The sequence below is a fragment of the Myodes glareolus genome, chromosome 6, assembly GCF_982192425.1.
Source record: "Myodes glareolus chromosome 6, mMyoGla1.1, whole genome shotgun sequence".
Classification (NCBI taxonomy): domain Eukaryota; kingdom Metazoa; phylum Chordata; class Mammalia; order Rodentia; family Cricetidae; genus Myodes; species Myodes glareolus.
In genome coordinates this window covers 42,228,705-42,250,847 of record NC_142031.1, presented here as the reverse complement: position 1 = coordinate 42,250,847, position 22,143 = coordinate 42,228,705, and the positions used below count along the sequence as shown (strand labels likewise).

Genomic DNA, 22,143 nt, shown 5'->3' with positions numbered 1-22,143 from the left:
TCTATTCTTGGAAAAGAGCAAATTTAGTTAGCCATGTGCTCTTGGCCTTTCCCTTTTCCTTACCAGAAGTAAAGAATTGGTGCTGGAGTTGCCATCCAGAGATGGTGAGGTGGCAAGCAGGATGCCATGCAGGAAGGAGGGGAAAGAAGGATTACAGGTCCATATCGTTGTGGGACTGTTGTGCTGTGGAGAACAATAAACCCCCTACTTAGTCACTGCTTGAAAGGCTCTTGTTATTTATACCCAGACATGATGTCAAAGACTCAGACTCCTCTCTCTCCTTTGAAGGACTGAGTCTGCAGTTTCTGAGTCTCAGATCCATCTCACGGACCCTCTAGACAAAGCTTGTTTCCAATCTTAATCGTTCAGAGCAGCCCTGGCTCAGGCCACTTCAGAGCCAGGCGCCTTTTCCTGACCTGGCCTCCCTGACCAGCTGTCATGCCTAGTCCCCGCTTCCTTTCACTTCCCCAAGACACTCAGACTCAGGTTCAATGCCTCTATCTATCACTATGATGTGCTCTCCTGTCCGAAAGCTGGCAGGCTTCCTCTCCTGCCCTTCAAGCTATTAGTCCAGTCAGCTGCTTCTGAGTCATGACTGTTTTCTTTTTCCAAAGTGGAAAGATTTGCTTGTCATTTTCCTGAGTAAAGGAAATGATCCTTATTAGCCTTTTCCATCACTGTTCTTTTATGGCTCTTTTTTTTTTAAATCCATCTGAGCACTTATCCTTGTTTTTATAAATAAATAAAGCATAGTCATTAGTGTATGTCTCCCTACCTGGACAGTTAAGCTTCAGAAGAACAAGGACTGCAACTATTGTGGTCACATTCTTATTAATTACTGCATTCAGGTGCCATGAGATACTCCATAACTTCTCAAGAAACAAATCCATGAACAAAACATGTACATAATTTACAGATAACAAGCAGACTCCCAATTAATTAGCATACATTAATAGCCTTTTCTGTGCCATGATCACTTTGTGAAAAATTTAGAAAATCATTAAGACTCTTTTCAACAATATATGCAGCAGCTAATTTAAAATAGGCTGTTACAAGTTGCTAAGAATCATTTTTTATATGATGCTAATTTTCTGGCAACTCCCTCAAATCATGTATTCTAATCTATCACTTGTGGTTTCTGAGTGAATAACTGCTCAACTTGTTTGAGATTTTTCTTTTTTCTTTCTGTATGTTTCAAAATAATTTATTCTCCAGGGATGTCTCCTAATCTCTGAATTCAAAATGGAAAGCAGGGCTGTTCCTGTGTCCTCAGACATCTAGAATATTGCTTCCAGCTTCCTCCAGCAGGAGCAACAGCACTCTCTTTTTAGCCACTTGTTTCTTTCCTTTCCAACCTGGAGTATTTATTTATAATTTATTTATAATATAAATATTTATTAAATGCTTACTAGCCACCTGAGCTTTGTTAGGCACGTCAAAATTCATCCATGCGCAAATGATCAAAGACCTCGCATACAAGCAGATTACACAGGCAACACAGATGAAAAATAGTATTATAGCATTTATTGACTGAGAGAAATAAAGCGCAAAAAAAACAGGCAGTAAGGTCCTAAGGGCTTCTGTTTTAAATAAGGTGGATAGGAGACCTAATTGGGAAGGTAATAAAACTTTGAAGAAAGTGAAAGAACACATCTGCTGGTATCCAGATGTTATGTACTGAACTATGCCCCACCCCCAATCTGTATGTTGTAATCCTAGCCAATAGAATCCCAGAATATAATTTGGAGATAAAAAATCTTCCAGGAGGTGATTAGTTAAAATGAAGCCCCTGTGTGGAACTCTAATCCAGTATAGCTGAAGTCCTTCCAAGAATAAAAAGAAAGTCTGGAGAAATTTCTAAGTGTTTAAAACCATGTATGACTCTTGCATTGGGCAGTAATTTGGTTTTCAGCATTCACATCAAACAGCTCAGAAACCCCTGTAACTCCAGCTCCAAGGGATCCTATGCCTTCTTCTGGCCTCTACAGGCACTGCATTCATATGTACAAACCTATACTCAGAGACCCACATATACACATAATTAAAAATAATTAAAGTAAAAAAATTACATTAAAATTATTAATTTTTTCAAACAATATATAGTTTTATGATTTTTTCCACTTCACTCCCCTCCCTACTCACCCAGCTTCACGATTTTTCTTGATAACACAAAAACAAATATTAGTGGGCAGAGGCAACCAAAAATCAAAGCAGACAAGCAAGCTGAAAAAGAAAAATTCACCAAAACAAAACAAAACAACATGTGTTTTGCCTAACCAACTAACTACTCGTAGGCATGGGGTCCGCCCTGGAGTGTGGTTGATATACTCAGTGAGACTCCACTGAGAAAATGCCTTTCCTTTCCCAAGCAGAAAAGAGCTTCAAGCTAGGGGTGGGACTTTGTGTCCACTTTCCCTTGTTAGTCCTGGGTCCTGGGATGTCTCCTGGTTTGAGCCTGTGCAGGTCTTTTGCTTGCTGTCAGTTTCTGTGAGTCCATATATGCAACAGAGCCACAAATGTTATAACAGTAGCCAACCACTTTTTGATTGGATTTTAGACCCATCAAAGTGACAAAGTGTTTCAGAGAGGAAGGACTGAGTTCCAAAGTCGAAGAGAGCTGGGATGAAAACAAGACTCTCCTTCAGATCCATCAAAAACAGGCCCAGTCTGAGCAATTTGGGTGGAGTTGAGGGGTACTAGCCGGGCAGTGTGTGTGAGATGGGAGAAGAAAGACAGAGTGTTTAGAGATTTGTTGCACAGACAAGCAAAGGAATGTGTTAAGAACTAAAGGGAGAAGTGAGTTTACATAAACAGCGGCTGAGAAGAATTTGAGAATCTTTGTGTGCAGATGGACACCAGTGTACACAAGCTGACAGCATCTTTAAAAATCCTCTTCCCGGCTCCTTGACTGCTGTTCTGAATACACTGCGAAAGGATGCAACTTCTTACTATCCCACACACCTGCTCCGAAATCTGCAGGATGTTCTCAACTGCATTAAGAGAATTTTAGCTGCTTTAGTTAAACGTTCAAACCTTTTCCACTTTGGCCGTTTGTAGTTCTATTTCTCCTGAGGGCAGTGCAAAGTATGCCAACCCAATCAGAAATAAAGTCACGTTTCTGTGACTATGGACCTTGGGCAGATCACTTAAGAGCGCCAGGCCTGGGTCCCTCATTTATAACGAGGTAAAAGGCGTTTATGGTGCACTGGGTTATCTGTTCTACAGGTCACTGTCATCTCTATCAAAGCTGTTATTGTAATTCTTAGTACCGTGCCGGCCACTAATTGGACAACTCCTGAACTCTCTTCTCTTCCATCCACTTCTACGGGCACCCGACCTGTGCGGTCACTTCCCCCACCCCTCTTCTTTCAAAACAGATACGGCTTGGGAAGAGCAAAAGCATCTGTCCCTTTAAGGTCGGCCGCCTCCCGGCCACCTGGGACTCACTCCCACTCTCCCTTTCACTGGGGACCGTCCTCTTCACAGTCAGAATCGGCCACGTACTAAGTGCCGCTTCCAACCAATCAAGATGCAGTTATCTCGGGCCTTTGAGGGGCATGCACTTGCACCAATGATCTCCAAGCCTTCTCCAGCGCCTCACTCTGGGAGGCGGGTCCAATCACAGGACGGGCCAATCTGTTCCAGAGAAGGCATTCGGGAACCGGAAAAGCTCACCAATCAGTTAAGAGAACTCTGGGGAGGGACATTTCTCATTGGTCATCGCTTCCGGAAAAGGGCAGGGCTTCCACGCCCAAAACTACAATTTGATTGGTAGGCATGATGTTGACAACTGGGAATGCGCCCGCCTAGCTCGGAGTGGCAGGGCGCGCGGCCAATCGCAGAGCAGAAGCGCGGACCGCTCGCTCAATGGGCGATGTCCGCACAAGGCTGTCACTCAGGTGGCGGTGGCTGAGACGTGGCCGGGCAGCCCTGCTGCTGCGGCGCGAAGTCGGGAGGCGGCGGGGTCCGGGGCGCGCGTTCGTGGTGCTCCGAGTGGCGGGACAGGCGGTCGCCGACGGCCGGGTCTCCATGCCCGCGCGTGGGGCGGGCCGCTGATGGAGCGCGCCACCCGGGCCGGGCCGCGCGCGCTGTTGCTGCTGCTGCTGCTGCTGCTGGGCTGCGCGACGGGGATCTTGGCGGCCACGCGCGCCCGCAGCCTGCCCGCGCCCACGGCGGACGCGGCGTTCGGCTTGGGGGCAGCGGCCGCCCCGACTTCGGCCGCGCGGGTGCCTGCGGTGGCTACGGCTGAAGTGACCGTGGAGGACGCCGAGGCGCTGCCGGCCGCCGCTGGCGAACATGAGTCACGCGCGACCGAGCCCGACGACGACGTGGAGCTGCGGCCGCGCGGCAGGTGAGAGGTTGCGGACCGGGATCCGGGTGCCTCTCACATGGATGCGAGTGACTGCGGACAAGCAAAAAGCCGCCGCGACACCTTCCTGCGTCGTTCAGAGTGCCTGTTTGGTCTTGGCTGTGGGAGGGCAACAGCATCCTCAGAGGAGGATGAGGGATGCTTGGAGAACCCAACACCCGGCTTAGAGAGGAAAGCCCACTTCCTCGCTTTCATTGTTTCCGGGTTTGACCATCCTTCTGGTCCTTTCTACACTCTCACTCCCAAATATGTGACTCGTTCTATTCCAGCGCCTTTGCGACAGCTGTTTAGAGAAAGGACTTTGAAAAGAGATGTCTACATGTAGCCTTCAAATACAAATACGTTGTGGCTCCTAGTCAAGAGTTTTGATTTTCCGTTTCTCTAATTGAGATCTGCTGGAACACCTGCATCAGAATTGCCTGGGGGCTGCTGGTTTAATGGACAGTTTTCTTGGCTCCGCCCCGGTTTCACTGAACCAGACCTTTTCTGGGTAAAAACCTGAAAACTGCATGTTGAACAAGCTCCCCCATCTGCTCTTGAACACACTAAAGTTTAAGCGCTCTGGTTAGGTTCTTGTATACCGGCAGTTCTTTGATAGTTACAGGGGGTAACTAGCATAGTTTATTTCAGTTGGGTTTCTTAGCCTTATAAGCATACAAATTCAAGAGACGAATTTTGAAACAATTTTCAAAGTCTACATGGAATGTAAAACACTTTAATGATAAAGTATTTTCAGACAGCACATGTGGAGAAAGTGGCACTATTTAACAAAAGGAGTGATAAAAGCATTAGGTAAAGCAAGACAGGAGAACCATATCTAAATTAGAAAGTATTTTAAGTTTATAACGTAGTAATTACTAAGTTCTGATAAGTATCAGAACCTTGAACTATGTACCCAGCGACTACTAGAAATAACCCGAGTCCTAAGATTATCCAAAAACATTTGGATAAACATCATGGAGCTGCTGTAAATTACAAGTAGTAATTTACCAGAATAAATTGCAAGAAATAGAGTGAACTATTTTTTTTTTCCTGAGAACACACACCCACAGCAGCAGGGCCTTACTAAACTCATCAGAGCCCAAGATTCACTGGCGGTCCCGAGGTTGAGCAGGTAGCCCTTGGTAGGAGTGTGCAGTCCAGTGGTCAGGGAGAAGCCGTGAAATTGAGTGTTATGGGTGATCCAAGGCTTTTGTGGTTTTCACTGTGTAGGGAGAAGGGGTGAGGTAGGTTCGCAGGCAAGAAATTGCTGGGACAGGGTTGGAAATGGGTAGAATGCAGACAGTAGTGCACTTCAGGCAGCAAGAGGCATGGGGGCTGGAAATTATGCTGAGATCATTTGTCATACGTGTGTGTGCGTGCGTGCTTGCGTGCATGCGTGTGTGTGTGTGTGCGCGCGCGCGCACGCACCTGTGCCTACCTTAACAATATTGCTTGAAAACATGTTGTTAGACCTCCAGAGTCAGGCACCACCCAACCTACTGACTAAGCCATCTATATTGTAAAAGACCTTGTGATTAAATGCACATTAGTTTGAGAAATATTATCTTGACTGGCAGGCCTGAGCAAAAGTTATGCTGAAACCTTTCTCTAATAACAGGGTTTACTGAACCCTGAGGTAAGGATACTAAAAGAACATCCTTGCTAGCCCCATAATGGCTCCCACAATCAAGCTATGTCTTTCCTTGCTCTCCCTCTCTGTCCTTTCCCCATCTTGACCATCCCATTCCCTCATGTTCTCCTCCTCCCTCCCTTTCTATTCTCCCTCTTCCTTCTACTTTCCTTTCCCCCTCCCAATTTTATAGTGGGTGAGTAGATGGGGGCGAGGGAACACCTGCATAGGACCAACTAGGCCCCCTGAATGTGGGTGACAGTTGTTTGCCTGGAGCAGACTGTGGAACCCTTGACAGTGGAACCAGGATTTATCTCTAGTACTTGAACTGGCGTTTTGGAGCCCATTCTCTTTGGAGGGTGCCTTACTCAGCCTAAATATTGGAGGGAGGGCCTTGGTCCTGCCTCAAAATGATGTGTCAGACTATGTTGACTCTCCATGAGAAGCCTTGCCTTCTCTGAGGAATGAATGGGGGCAGGGGTGAGGGGAAGGTTGGGAGAAAACGAAGAGAGGAGGGCATGGGAACTGGGATAGGCATGTACAATGAGAAAAGATTGGTTTTTTTTAAATAAAAATAAAATTAATTAATTAATTAATTAAAAAAAGAAAATGAAAGGAATAAAGGTGGCTCTTTATTTGAGGTGGCTCTTGCTTAGAATTAATTGCAGCACCTGGGAGGCAGAGGTGGGAGGACTGCTGTGAGTTCTGGATTACAGAATGCAGGACCACTTTCTTCCTTACTCAGAAACAAGGGTGAAACTAGAAGAAATCCTCCTGGAAGAGAGTATGTGATCTCTGGCCGATAGGACTGCACAGTAGTGTGAAGTTAGCATAGTGTAAATGGGTGAGAAGCCACGGGTGAGTTGGATCAGCTGGAGGTACATATTCAAAGTTAAAGAAAAGGTTTTTTCTAAGTGCTATTTACAAGTTAAAAATAAAAAAAGTCTGAAGACATCAGTTCCATAATAATAATAGAATGATATCCTGTTTGTTTCAAGGGGAGGGTTGGAGGGACAGAGCTAAGTTAACCAAGCGTTGATTGCAGACAGCTGTGAAGAACTCTGGCACTTGCAGAACAGGGGGAGGTGAGGAATCAAGGGCTGTGTTTTTGTGTCTTGTCTTTTGATGCATAGCAAGACGGGACCTATTGAGATTCATTTTCCCCTTTGATAGGCATTCATCGTCTTTACCCAGTGGCACGCGATATGTTCAGCCTGCATCTCAGGCATGTGACTTACTGAATCAATATTCCTGTTTCCCAAAAATGTAAACTTGTTTTTCTATTTTCTAGTAGCAGTCTCCCAAAGTTTTCTTCTAAGCTTTAGACTGATAAATGATATGCCCCCCAGAGAGAGAGAGCGAGATAGAGAGAGAGTTGGGAAGATCATCTCAATCACACACTTAACTGTTGGGCTTTAAGGATACTGGCAGAGTTTATATTACCAGCTCTAATTCTAACCTGTAACGAATTGCCAAGTGTTACTTGGTCCCTGCAGTGGGTTGGGCCTACACTGTTGCTTAGTTCCTGCAGTGGGTTGGGCCTGCAGAGAGTTACTTGGTTCCTGCAGGGGTTTGGTCATTTCACACCAAAGACATTCTGACATTGTAAGGAACTAATTTAATCTTGATTGTCACACTCATTGCAAAATGTATTTCCTTTTGCGTTGCTTGTTCTCCCTACTTCCTAACACAAGTATTACTGAACTTAACATTTCTTCCTGGTGTCTCTGTACACTGTTCACCTGCTAAGGGAAGTTTTTGGATTAAATGAGATAACATCAAATATTTTGCAAATGTAAGATGATTTAATTCCTCTTTATTTCTCTTTTGACTCTGTCTTTTCCTAGACTGACTGGATAAGAAGCAAAGGTGCAGAAATCTGGCCTTCCTTAGATTTTCAAATTCACAGTCATAGTATTTTGTTTGTTGTTTTAAATCCCCTTTAGGTCATTAATAAACAGTATCTCTGACTACTGTGTTGAAAGAGAACATTGTCAATCATGTAGGCCTGTCAATGTTCACTTTCCCACTCCAGACTCTGGACATTAACCAAAATCACATTTAAAGAAGTTTACATGTAACTTGTCAAACAAGTTGTAAGCCAAACTAAACATGCTTTGGACCAATACATGGACTGTCTTTTCTCTCTACAATTGCCTTCAACTTCAATGATGCCTAGTACTCTGTGACAGGTAGGTACTAGGCTAGTCTTCATTTGAACCCAGCTCTGTGTGTTCATTTTACAAAAGGGACCTGTCTGTCAGTTGCTTTGAACAGTAGATAGAACTTGGCTCTTCGGCACCAATTGCCTGAGGTCCCCACCTGCCTCTTTCCTTTTCTTTTTAGTGAAAGTGGCTGTTTATATAAATTGTTCTAAAACGCTTTGAGGGACCCTGGGTGTAGCTCCTTAATAGACAAATACTTAATGTGAGTGAGGTCCAGGGCTTAATCGGGAACATCAAAAGCAAGAGGGCAAACAAACAAACAAGTTTGTGGGGTGAATGTAAGGGGAGGAAATTAGATATGCCGTGTTTTTAAATCCCTGTTCTATTTGTGAGTAACCATTTTGAGTAAAATTGCTTACTTGTATAAATTAGAGATACGTTTTTATTTTCCTCAAGTAGCCCAGGCTGATTTTGAACTCATGATCCTCTGGCCTCCACGAGCTAAATGCTGGGTTGTTTCGTTGTTGTTGATGTTTAGACAGAGTGTTATAATATAGCCCAGGCTGGCCTCAAGTTTATGATCCTCCAGATTCCCTTGTGCTAGGATTATAGGCATGAAGCATCATATCTTGCCTAGAAAAAGTTTCTGCCTTCAAAAGAACTCTCTGCTACTCTTGTGTTACATGTAGATTTGCTTAAGCGTCCTCAAGGTCTAGCTGATATATAAAAACATTTAAGCATAGTTGTTTTAGGTATTATATTTGTTTATTAGAAGTCTAACTGTTCTTATGATATGTTTAAATATAGAAAGCTTGATTGGAAGGTTCACTTAGTACAGGAGGACTAAGGACTCATCTAGTCAGTATTAATTTGGTTTTTTTTTTGTATGAAAACACATGTTTCTTTTACTGAATGTATGTGTTAGTGGAAGATTCTTGGTCCTATCGAAGATATATACATACATGTATATATGTTTTTCCAGTCGAATCATATTATTAGGTTTGTAAAGTATATTCACTAGAAGAAGAGAAATAGAAAATATTAAAGTAAGCAGGGTGCTTGTTTGTTTTCTAGACAGGGTTTCTCTGTGTAACAGTCCTGACTATCCTGGAACTCACTCTATAGACCAGGCTGGCCTTGAACTCACAGAGATCTGCCTGCCTCTGCTTCCCAAGTGCTGAGAGTAAAGGCATGTACCACTACCACTAGGCAGAAAGTAAATAGTTGCTAATATGTAAATGATTTAATCCAGATAATGCTTTCTGTCACCTGCTGGGAAGTCTGTAGGAGTTAAGACTCCTTTGAGATGACTTTATGAAGGAGTTTAGCGTCTACCAGAATCCAGCAAACTTAACTGTCAGTAGACAGATGGTCTGAGCAGCTTAAGTCAGAGTCAAGGGTTCTTTAAAATTAAGTCAGACCCAGCGCAGTCTGTGTATTCATTTAGCCTGAAGTCATTTCTTCTAAATTGAGGACATAATCAGAATGGTTACAAGATAAATGACACTTTGATGACATTTCCTGAAACAGGAAGGAAGGAAGGAAGGGAGGGAAGGAGGGAGGGAGGGAAGGAGGGAAGGAAGGAAGGAGGAAGGAAGAAAGGAGGGAAGGAAGGAAGGAAGAGAAAAAGCGCATATTACAGTAACATAACAGTCATTTGGGCAGATTTGGAGCTGATAAACTAACAAGTGGGAAAACTGTATTCCCCAGCCCTGTCCTAAACTTAATTATGAGTGGTTCTAGGCAAGTTCCATTTCTTTGCATCTTTCTCAACCTCTCTGTCTTTTTGATGTGGGTAATGTCTTTACATCATGTAATTAATTTGTATAATAAATATTTCCTTATTTTGCTAGGCTAGGCACTGCCAGGCACTGAGAGTGGAGAGAGCTCAGAATCTGGCAGAAATAACTTTGTTTACAGAATTAACCAAATTGTAGTCGATAGGCATCCTTATAATGGCATTAGACTGAAGAGAATGGAAAGGTCACTGTCATATTATCAAATCCTTGAATATAAGAAGTGTCAGGGTAGGAGCTGGAGAGGTGTCTCTGGTTGAGAACACTTGCTGCTCTTGCAGAGGACCCAAGTTTGGTTTCAGCACCTATATAGTGGCTCACAACCATCTATTACCCCAGTTACAGGTGATCTTGTATCCTCTTTTGAGCTCCACGGGCACCAGGCATACACATGGTACACATACATACTTGCAAGTAAAACACTCATACACATAAAATAATACATCTTTCAAAGAAACATCAAGGGCCAGAGAAATAGTTCAGTGGACAAAATGATTTCCATGAAGCCCAATGACTTCATCTGATCACCGGAATCCAGGTGACTGGCATATCTATAATCCCAACTCTCCTATGTCAAGATGGGAGGCAGACAGGAGAGTCATTAGATACTTGCAGGTCAGCTAGTCTGGGATACACAGTGTCTTGGCAGAAACAAAGGAGACCCTGCTCCAAAAGTAAGAGGGAAGGAAAGACCTGACTCCCCCAAACTGTGATATCCATATGCATACATGCATGCATTTACACATACACACATGCGTGCATGTGTGTGCATGCACATGCAAATAATAATAAATAAAATTTTAATTTTAAAAAAGAAATTCTCTTGGTCAGAATAGGCAATGGAATCACACAAGCAAGGGCACAGTGGGGGGTTTACAGTGATTTTAGCAGGACTTTTAAGCCTGAGTTCCCAGATCACTGTGAATCTATATAGGGGATCTTTGAGATCCGGTGTAAATCCATGGACTATAGATTTTTTAAAATAATGGAATGGAATGAAATATTTCATAAGGAAAACACTAATTAAAAAGTCAAGCCAGGTGTGGTGACACATACCTGTAATCCCAGCAGCACTTAGAGACAGAAGGACCAGGTCTTCAGGGTTATCCTCTGCTACATACACAGTGTATCTGAGGTCTTCAGGGCCATCCTCTGCTACATACACAGTGTATCTGAGGCTATAAAACATCCTGTCTCAACAAACAAACACAAAAGAGTGAACTTTGTGCTTTGAGCTCAAATTATGTCAAACCTTCGATAATACTTCTTTTTTTCCAGAAACCATGCCTATTTAGGCTAGTTTTAAATATTTCCTTTAAAGCTGGGGCAATGTAGGTTACCAAGATGGGTCAGCAGATGAAGGAGCTTGCCACCAACCCTAGTAACATGATCTCTATCCCTAGGACCCACTTGGGAAATGAGAGAACCAACTCCTCTACGTTGTTCTCTGACATCCACATTTCAGGTTGTGGCACATGTATGCTCCCCCATACAAACAAAATAAATGTAAAAACATTATTGGAGTATTAAGCACTTGGCAAATGAAATGTTTGAAGACTGAGTGAAAATTGAATAAACGAAGGAACCTGTTGAAAAGGCTGGAAACCCCTGGAGGGGGGTGTTGTCACAGGTTGAGAGGTGTGAGGAGAAGGGATTAATTCCGCAGCAGAGACAGAAAATGAGGTTGGCAAAGTACACAGGCGCTAATTTGTGAAAGTGTTCTGTCCCTTACAAAGCAGTGGGCACAGCAGAGGTTAGTCCGAGCTCTACTGTGGACTCAGACTCATCAGAAAAGGGAAGAAATGGTCCTGAGGCCAGAAAATATGTCAGGTTTTTACAATGTTTTGATGAAAATGATCTTAATGTCAAAAGGGTGAGAGAATAGGTAGGGGTGAGGTCTATATTACATGTTAGGGTATAGTGTAAAGAGAGGAAGAAGAGGGAGGGAAAACTGGGTGAAAGGTTTAATTTTCCGTATGTGACATCCTGATAAAGGGTAGAACCTACCTGCTGAGTTGTCATAAAACAGATGGTGAACCGCAAATACCACATAGGTTTGTTCAGGGCTGTCATTTTCCCAAGAGAGAAAACTGGGCCTTGGCTTTTCAGGAAGAGCATGCAGTACAAACAGAGAAAGTGCCTGCTGGGAAGAGATGTGGGAATGGCAGGGGAGAGTCTGTGGGAAGCAGAGGCCCCTGTGGGACACTTGTAAAGGGGGTAGATCACCGAAACCCTTCCTGCAGTAGCTGGAAAGGGTTGGAGTGGTGCTTGCTGGGAACCCGAACAGATGCTCTGCTACACTAAGGACCTAGGGCTTGCAGAAGTAGTTGCAGATCATGTTCTAATGAGTCGTGAATTCTTTGCTATAAATTGAGACTGCTTTTTCGTTCTCAGCTGTCCAGACCCCAATAATCATATAGAAACTGTATTAATTACAATATCGTTTGGCCAATAGCTTAGGCATATTCCTAGCTAGCTCTTACATCTTAAATTAACCCATTTGTATTATTTTATTTTTTACCGTAAGGTTTGTGGTTTGCCGGTAAGGTTCTTGCATCTTTCTCCTTCAGCAGCTACATGGTGTCTCCCTAACTTCGCCTTCTTTCTCCCTGCATTCAGTTTAGTTTTTCCTCCTACCTATATTCTGCCCTGCCATAGACCAAAGCAGCTTCATTATTAACCAATGGTAGTAAAACATATTCCTAGCATACAGAGGAGAATCCCACATCACTTTTCCTTTTCTGTTGCAAATCAGTTGGCACAGTCGAGCTTAGCATGAAATTCACCCGGGATGTCATGATTCATTGTCTTGTGAACCTTTAATAGTTTGTAATAATTTTATGATCAGACAATTTGGGTTATATTGAGCTAAGTGAAATAGCTCTACTTTATCTATTAAAAAAAGGCAAGTGGATAAGGTACTTGCTGCTCAAAACTCCTTCCCCCTCCCCAAGCAAACTAACTAGACTAGAGGGAATTGGTAAGCTCTGGGTTCCAAAAGAGATTCTGTCTCAATGAATAAAGTAGAGCTGCAGGAAAAATAGCTCAGCATTCAAGAATACTTGTTACTCTTCCAGAGGACCCAATTTGGTTCCCAGCACCTATGTCAGGCAGCTCACAATTGCCAGTAACTCCAGCTCCAGGGGATCCAACACCTTCTTTTGACTCCACAAGCACCTGCAAACATGACCAGCACATGCAAAATGTACAGATGCACATACTACATATAAATGAAAATAAAAGGTTTGTGGGGGCCAGAAAGAGGGGAAGGAAGTCTGGGTCTCTGTATATTGGCTGGCCTGGAACTCACGATGTAGATCTGGCTGATCTGGAACACAACAGAAATCTGACTGCCTCCCAAGTGCTAGGATTAAAGGCATGCACCACCAGCCCAGCTAAAAATAAATCTTGTTTTAAAAACAAACAAAAAAAAACCTTTAAATAAAATTGAGTGAAACTGAGGAAGTCACCAGCTGTCCCCATTAGGCATGAAATACATATACATTGCAAAATAAATACATAAATAAAAAATTATAAAAACCCCAACTGAGTGAACTTTGAGGAGATTCAAGGCAGAGCCATGGAGATGTGTACCAGGTCTGACTTCCAGGCCCTACCTGTGAATTCTTTGATCCTTGAATAAGTTCAGGGTTTTCATCTTGTTTGAAATAGCGCCTTTCTGCTGGCCCTCTTTTCATCTCTGTTCTGGTGCCTGTGGCACCTCTGTCCTTTTGTTATTCCTGTACCTCTTTGGTTTTCAGCAAAGTCTGGCTTCATGCTGCTTTCCCAGTCAGTGGTGGTGAGCATCCATCTCTGTCAGTAATTAGGAGAGCTTCTCGGGTCTGCATTGTCCTGCTTGTGCTGCTGATTCCCGCTATGGCACGAGGGACCCTCCCTTGAGATGCTATAGGAAGGAGCCAAAGTGAACACTCTTAGTCTGTTCCTGCCAACTTGTCATACACCCTGGCCTGTAACACGAGAGCTAGAGGATTTTATAGCATTTGTTTTGTTTTATTTTTCTAACACTCGGCAGAGCTGGGGGTGAGAATCTCTTGACCTCAGGCCAGTTCCAGCAACAGGTAGAAAGTTTAAAAGGAATTGGGCTTGTCTTTTTCTTTGGTTTGTCAACTAAAGTTATGTGACAAAATTTTTATTTTCACAAATAAGATAAAGGGTTACTACTTTAAAGCCCAAAACAAGAAAAGTAATGAATAATTTGGCAATTTATATTATGTATGTGTTTTTTTTTTAAGACAGGGTTTACGGGGGCTGGAGAGATGGCTCAATGGTTAAGAGCATTGCCTGCTCTTCCAAGGGTCCTGAGTTCAATTCTCAGCAACCACATGGTGGCTCACAACAATCTGTAATGAGGTCTTGTGCCCTCTTCTGGCCTGCAGACATATACACAGACAGAATATTGTATACATAATAAATAAATATAAATAATAATAATAATAAAGACAGGGTTTTACTATGTAGTCCAGGCTGGCCTTAAATTTGCTATGTTGCCCAGGCTGGCTTGCTGGAGATCCTTCTGTCTCCTGAGTGCTGGGATCGTGGGGTTTACCACAACACCTCACAAATTGTGCTTTGAGAGACTTCAAATGAGTTTATATGAACTTATTTCCTTGATTAACTTATAGCTTTACTTTGTGCATATTGTACATCAAATGCAATGCAAGGAGCGCAATTGTGCCTTCTAATCCTAACCAGGAACATAGAGATGCATATTTGGAATCTGTGTGGTCTTTTTTTTTTTTTTTTTTTTTTTTTTTTTTTCCTTTGAGACAGGGTTTCTCTGTAGCTTTGGAGCCTGTCCTGGAACTAGCTCTCGTAGACCAGTCTGTCCTCGAACTCACAGATTCTCCTACCTCTGCCTCCTGAATTAAAGGCTGGGATTAAAGGCGTACGCCACCACCACTTGGCCTATGTGGTCTTTTAAAAAGATGTGAATTTTTATTTGTTGTTTGTTTTGTATGTATATTTTTTCTCCTGCTATGTGTGCTTCAGCACACACATTTGAAGATCAGTGGACAACCTTCAGGAGTTAACTCTCCATGTCTACCAAGGAATCAAACTCAGGCTGTTGCACCTTTACCAGCTGAGTCCTCACCCCTGACTCCTGTGTGGTCATTAAAGCAGGAAAATAAGCCCAGCAAATTCCTGGTGTTTAACTAGGAGTTGAAAGCAGTTCAGATGAAACCCGTGTTCATCCCTTTCTTTCATCCAGTGTGAAATTTGCAGTCTGCTGTGTTTCTGGGATGTATGTCCCATGCAAAGAAAGATAATAACAGTAAGAAAAATTATACTGTTTGAGGGATTCTCAGGGTAGTCTTGACTTTGGACATGTCAACTTTGATATGCCAAGAAGCCTGCTAGGGAACTTTATGATAGTATTCAGACATGCGTGTCCTGACCTCAGGGGAGAGGCCTAGAGCCAGAGACAGAAATTTTGGAATTTCCAGCACAGAGGTGTGTTTAAAGCTGTGAGACTGGCTGAGATCACCAAGATAGTTAAACAGAGGAGAGACTATTTTAAGAGGCAAGAAAGATGAAGAGGAACCAGAAAATGGAACTGAGAAAGAAGATCATAGAATTAAGTGAAAAAAATAATTGTTATATTTTTTATTTTCAAAATTAAAATATAATTACATAATCTCCCTATTCCCTTTCCTCCCTTCAATCATTCTCACTTACCTCCCTTCTCTCAAATTCATGGCCTTTTTTCTTTAATTGTTCGTTCTCTCTCTCTCTTAAATATATACATATATTTAAGATACAACCTGTTCAGCTCATATAAAGTTACTTCTGTGTTTCAGGACTGACCACTTGGTGCTAGATAATCAATTGCGAGGGGTGGGGGAGCCCCTTTCCCTAAGGAAGACTTTCTCCCACTCCCAGTATTTCCTAGAGCTGCTAGTTTTTTATTTAGGGTTGAGGCCCTATGAGCTTTCGCCCTTCCAAAGTTACCATGTCCATTGATGTTGTTATTGTTCAGGTCTTGTTTGGACAGCCATCTTAATGAAAATTCAGGGATGTAGCTTCTCCGACACTTCTAGGAGACACAGTCTCACAGCAAACTTCCTGTTCCTCTTATTCTTACAAACTTTCCACTCCCTCTTCTGAAAGGATCCCTGAGCCTTAGGAGTTATGCTGTAGATGTAGTAGTTGGGACTGAGTACCACATGATCTCATAATCTCTTGTCTTCTGCATTTAATTGGTTGTGGTATTTTGCAGTAGTCTCTGTCTGTTTCAGGGAAAAGAATATTAGAAAAATATCTAGGAATGGTGTTTGAGCCTAGTCTACATAATGACATCCTGGACAGCCAGGGCGTGTGCTGTCCCCCCTCCCCGTCTCTGTCTCTGTCTCTGTCCCTGTCTCTCTGTCTCTCTCTCTCTCAATCTGTGTGTGTGTGTGTGTATGGATGGATGGATGGATGGATGGATGGATGGGCTGGCTCCGGAAAAATAAATAAATAAGTGCATAAATCAGGAAAATATGGTATCTTAGAAGCTACATAAAGAGTATGTTTCCCAGCCAGGTGGTGGTGGCACACGCTTTTAATCCCAGCACTGTACTCAGGAGGCAGAGGCAGGCAGATCTCTGTGAGTTCTGGTCTACAAGAGCTAGTTCCAGGACACGTTCCAAAGCTATAGAGAAACTCTGTTTCGATATGTTTCCCAAAGTGCAAGAGTCTACTTGGCTGTAAGTATTTGTCATTGCGAAGGTCAGTAGTGACTCCAGAGAGAACTGCTTTGGTACATGGGAGTTTTGTTATAGAAAGGCACATGAAAGGAATGAGGCTAGAAGTAAGAGTGCTTAGTATTTAGACTCTCAGGGTTTTTCAAGAGGGGCCTATGAGACAAGGTCTTTCTGTGTAGCCCAAGTTGGCCTGAAGGTCTTAATTTTTCTGCCTCAACCTCCCAGATGCTGAGAACATCTACCAGGACTAGCTGGTTCTGATTTTACATTGGGAATTATAGGAGATTGGAATCCTATTCTTGTGCGTTCAGGCTGCCTTAGACTGGGAGGCTAGAAACAACAGAAATGTTTTTCTCACAGTTGTGAACAAGAGAGAGAGGTGAGGGCAAGATGGTAGTAAGGGTTGTAGGGTCAGTGACTTACACCTTCTGGCGGGGTTAGAGGTTTGTCAGAATCAAAGAAGAGGGAGTGAACAGTAAAGAGAAGACCTGGGCCTGCGGTGAGATGCCTGAAATGTGGTCTTGAAAAACTCAGGGATCTGACGGGAGAGGCTGACGCAAGGTAGACCCAGTAAAATCCCAGAGAACTGAGCAGAAGAAATGTCGGATAGTGAGTCCCCAGCAGCTAAACTCTAGAAGAAATAAGGGTCAGTGCAGGACCATAGAAGGGGTGATGGATGGAACAGTCTGATCCCAAGAATTTTGAGGGAGAAGGAGGAAATGAGCCAGAAGTAGCAAGGAGATAAAAAAACCTGGTAGTCAAAAGTTGTGGTAGGAGGATGTCTTCTCTTCAGTAGGGAATCAGTGTTCTTAGGGAATCAGCCCTGGGGAAGCAGAGACAGAAGACCCCTGGGATACACACACATACACACACACACCAAGTTTGCAAGTTTGGGGAGGAATGTGTTGTAAATGGATCTCTGGAGGTGGGGAAAAAGAAGAGGAGAGAACAGCCAGGGATGTTGAGATCTTCATGGTGATGAGGATGTGGAGGAAGGGAGACCTCGGAATTGAGGGCTTTTCATGGGAGACTTGAGCAGATAGAGGCCGTGGTGAAGTTAGTGTCTTGCTGCAGAGACAGATAGGTGACAGGACCTTAAAGACTGAGGGACAGTGGTCTCCCCTCTTCTTACTGATGGGATTACTTTCCTTTCATGTGAGAGGGTAAGTGCGCATTGTCTTAGATTGCTTTCCAAAGTTTGTTCTCTTTATTTTTCATTTACAGATCCTTAGTAATTATCAGCACTTTAGATGGAAGAATTGCTGCCCTGGATGCTGAGAATCACGGTAAAAAGCAGTGGGATTTGGACGTGGGCTCTGGTTCCTTGGTTTCATCTAGCCTCAGCAAGCCAGAGGTAAGAAACTCAAGTTGTGGTGAGAATCATTGGTGTGTCTCCTTGTGACGCTTGAGCTCAGAGCCTTTGCCTGGGTTAGAGATGTCAAGCAGTCACTGCACATTTCTGTAAAATGGTGTGAATGATAGCACCCATTTCTTAGGATTGCTGCAGGCATTCAATGTGTTAGTCTTAGAAGTAACCAAAGAACTGTGTCTGCTATATCCATATAGCATGTTACCTGGTTGGTCACATGATCAATAATTGAGATTTTCTAGTTAGAAATCCATGCTACAGAACCCTGTGCTTTGTTACTCTCTACATTTTTTTCTTAAGTGTTGTACATCCTAATTCTTTTTTTTTTATATGCTCCAAATCAGGTCACTTAAAAATATATATAATTAGAGTGGGGAGGCGGATGGAGAGAGAGGACCCAGGCACACAGGCACACACATGCCATATTGCACACATGGAGTGGAAGTTCTCTCCTTCCACTGTGGGTTCCAGGGATGGAACTCCAGTTGTCAGGCCTATATTGCAAACACTTCTACCCACTGAGCCAGCCCGAAATGCACCACATTTCATCTAATTTTATCAATAGAAAATGTGTACTTCCTAGTTCTGAGCTCTGTAATATAGAGAGCAACAAACAGATTTAGATCATGCTTCCCCAACTGCTCCAGCTCCCCCCCTTACTGGGTTAGTTCCCCATCAGTGAGGAACTGCCCAGGGGGTGGTGCCATGGGGAGGATTAGAGGAGAGAAGTTTATTTTCCAGTATTTAATCTTGACTCCGGGTTTCTCCTTCTGAGCTGTTGTTTAAGTCATCTTGAGTAAGTCCGTCTTTAGAGTCGTGGCAGCTGACATGCAATCAGTTGCCTGTTAAATGCTCTCAGTCTCCTCCCACATCGAGTCATTCCTGACTGTGGACACCCCCACCGTAATCTTTCCTTTCAAAAGCTTCCTAGCTGGTATCAAGTTGAGAAGAGACAGAAGCTGACATGAGGGCCTTAAGAATGACCCTACTAACACTGATGGAGCTTTGTGATCGGAACTTGCTACCAGCCTCCTTTCTGTGAGTCATCCTAGTGGCTGTTATATCCTAGTGTAAATACAGTGCTTAGTCACATAAGAGGCGGGTTAGTGAAGTGGGCAGGAAGAATCGGCATGGACATATGGGACATGTCTTCCCAGTGACAATAAATAGATGTGTGACTCCACCTGGATCCTCCTGTGTTGGATGCTTGGTTTCTCTCAGCTCTGTCTGTTTGCCATATATGGCCAGACACAGGTGCACAACTGTAATCTCTGAATTCCAAAGACTGAAGCAGGAGAATAATGATTTCTATACCAGCGTGGGTCATACAGTGAGAACCAGTCTCAAAAGACACAGATAAAGCTGGGCACATGGTGCATGTCATCAACCCAAGCACTTGAGGCAGGACTGGGGAGAAATGAGGGTTCAAGATCATTTTTGGCTACATAGTGACTTCAAAGTCAGCTTGGATTCCATGAACCCTTGTGTAAAAAAAAAAAAAAAAAAAAAAAAAAAAAGACAAAAAGAAGCTTGTATAAGCTGGCAAGGTAAAGTGCTTGCTGTGTAACTGTGAGTACTTGGGATCCCCCAGCACCCAGGTGATAGTTGTATGTAATGATAAAATCTTATAATCCCAGTGCTGGGGAAGTGAAGACTGGAGGACCCCAGACTTTCTGGTCAGCTACTTTGGCTGAATCAGTGACTGAAGAAGATACTCAAGGTTGGCCTCTGGCCTCCACTTGCACATGCCCACATGTGTATACCCCCCAGCATCCCAGGTACATACATGCACATAACCCATATGCACACACACTATTTTTTCATTAAAAGTACAAATTCATTACTTATTATCATGCTAGGTTCAGATCTCATTGCATTCTGGCTTGTTCTGATGACATGAACTCTTTCTATTCCAAAGGGTCTATAAACTAGTGTGTTGTTTTATTGTTTAGTGTGTTTTATTGTGTAGTGTATTGCTTTATTGCTGTTTTGACTATGTCAGTGAAATTCCTGGTGTACAAAGGAGAGTGATAGCTCCACTAGGAGCAAATATTTTGTATCATATTTAGAAATTACATGTGGCAGGAAGGCTGAGGTGTCATGGGTTACACATCTCATTTGCACTCTTTCCTGTTTACAAGGCACCTACAAAACTTCCTCAAAAGAATGTCAATACGAAACCAACCTACAACTGTGCCTCTGAGTGTATATTAGGGTGACTGGGGAGCCTGGATTCACTCTGGGGGCTTTAACAGATTACACTCACTATTTTTTGGACAGCCAGTAGCTGACATGTGTTTTAACTTTTCAGAAGGACCTCCTGATATGAAATCTGATTTGCTTTTCCTCTGGTAATTTAAATATAGGCTCAACCTTTAAAAAGTGTGGAGATCTAGCTATGATGCCTCACTGATTGTCCTAAAGTTTTATTTTAATAAATAATAATTTGTTCTGTAGGAAAATTTTTTTGAGGTCTCTGGGCACTTTTGGGCCACACAAACCTAAATAGACTAGAACTGCCAAGGTGGCTTAGTTGGTAAAGGGACTTGCTGCTAAGCCTGAGGACCTGGCTTTGATCCAAACCCATATGGTGAAAGAGAAAACCTCAAGTTGTCCTCTGTCCTCCACCACCCTCATGCCATGGCATGTGCATGCACACACAGACACACGCACTTTAAATGAATGTAAGTAAAAAACAAAGTTTCAGTTGATGGGTTGGGCATGGTGGCACACACTTTTCTTCAATCCTAGCACTCAGGAAACAGAAGCAAGTAAGAAATCTGTGAGTTCAGAGCTAGCCTGGTCTACATAATGAGTTCCAGGCCAGCCAGGGCTACATAATGAGATCCTGTCTCAATCACTCAATTAACCAACCAAACAAATTTTAATAGACTAAATGTTTTTGAGCTCTTATTTCTCTGTGTCTTGGGGCACTTCTATAACTACCCAGTGAGTCCTTACTTTTATTGAAGATGCCTTTATGAAGAATGTTCCAAATATGTATATGTACATATGTGCAATTGACTTGAGCTTACTTAGATGACTATTTTTATCTTTTTTTACCTAGATTTTTACCTTTTTACTTAGACTTTAGACATATCATATTGTTTTCTGTTTTTGCACTTTGCCCCCCTCTTTCCTCCTAAGAAGAACAAGCAACTCTATTGTTAGTCTATACTTGTTAGAATTCAGAGTTTTACTTTATTTTAGACATGATTTTTCCCAGGTGACGAGCCTTTCTGCTTCAAACAGGTGCATAAACAGACAGAGACATAAACAGACAGCAATGACATGGTGCTCTTGGGGAAGAGACGGTGTTTTACCAACCCTCCTTCACCCTGTCTGGCACAGGGGCTTCCTGCCGCTGCCATCACAGTACTGGATTACAGGCATGCACCACCACACTGCTTGGGTGGAATACCTTTGAGAAGATGCACCTAGAGTTGAGCATGGTGGCACACACCTATAATCCAAGTACTTGATAATCCCAGCTCTTAAGAGGCTGAGGCAGGAGGATAATGAGTTTGAAACCAGCATGATTGAGATCTGTCACAAACATCATGAAACACCAAGATAAATAATGCATCTTTCATAGTTACTAATTATGATTTATTCAGAAATCATCCATAGAAACTGAATATTATTTTATTAGAACTCAGTTAGGATAGGTGGTGCATGTCTGTTATCTCAGATTTTGGTTCAAGGCCAACCCCAGCTGCAAAGTGAGACACTGTCTTAACCTCCACCCCATTTCCCCTCAGAAAAAGAAGACAACCTGCTCTTCTCTCTCTCCCCCTTTCTTTCCCCCCTCTTCCCCCCCACCATGTAATGCTGGAGATTGAACTTAGGTCTTGTGCTAGCTGGCTTTTTGTCAGCTTGATACAAACCTAGATATATCTGAGAAGCAGGAACCACAGTTTTGAAAATACATCCATAAGATGGTCTATAGGCAAACCTGTAGGCACTTTCTTAGTAATTGATATGGGAGGACTCAGCCCATTGTGGGTGGTACCACGTCTAAGCAAGTGGTCCTAAGCAAGCCAGTAAAAAGTGTTCTTTGTGTCCTGTGCTTCAGCCCTGCCTACATGTCCCACCAGTAATGGAGTATGATCTGAGAGTTGAAATAAA

General features: G+C 43.0%; 1 protein-coding gene across 2 annotated transcripts in view; it reads left to right on the top strand.

Moving 5' to 3' along the window:
- The first annotated feature begins 3,889 nt into the window (after window positions 1-3,889).
- Window positions 3,890-22,143, top strand: part of Eif2ak3 (eukaryotic translation initiation factor 2 alpha kinase 3) — a 65,196-nt gene continuing 46,942 nt past the window's right edge. For both annotated transcript variants that reach the window (XM_048433175.3, XM_085690716.2), the window contains exons 1-2: window positions 3,890-4,351; window positions 17,871-18,000. In XM_048433175.3, coding sequence (XP_048289132.3) covers window positions 4,056-4,351; window positions 17,871-18,000 — 426 coding nt within the window. In that variant the 5' untranslated portion in view covers window positions 3,890-4,055. The remainder of the gene's footprint in view (window positions 4,352-17,870; window positions 18,001-22,143) is intronic.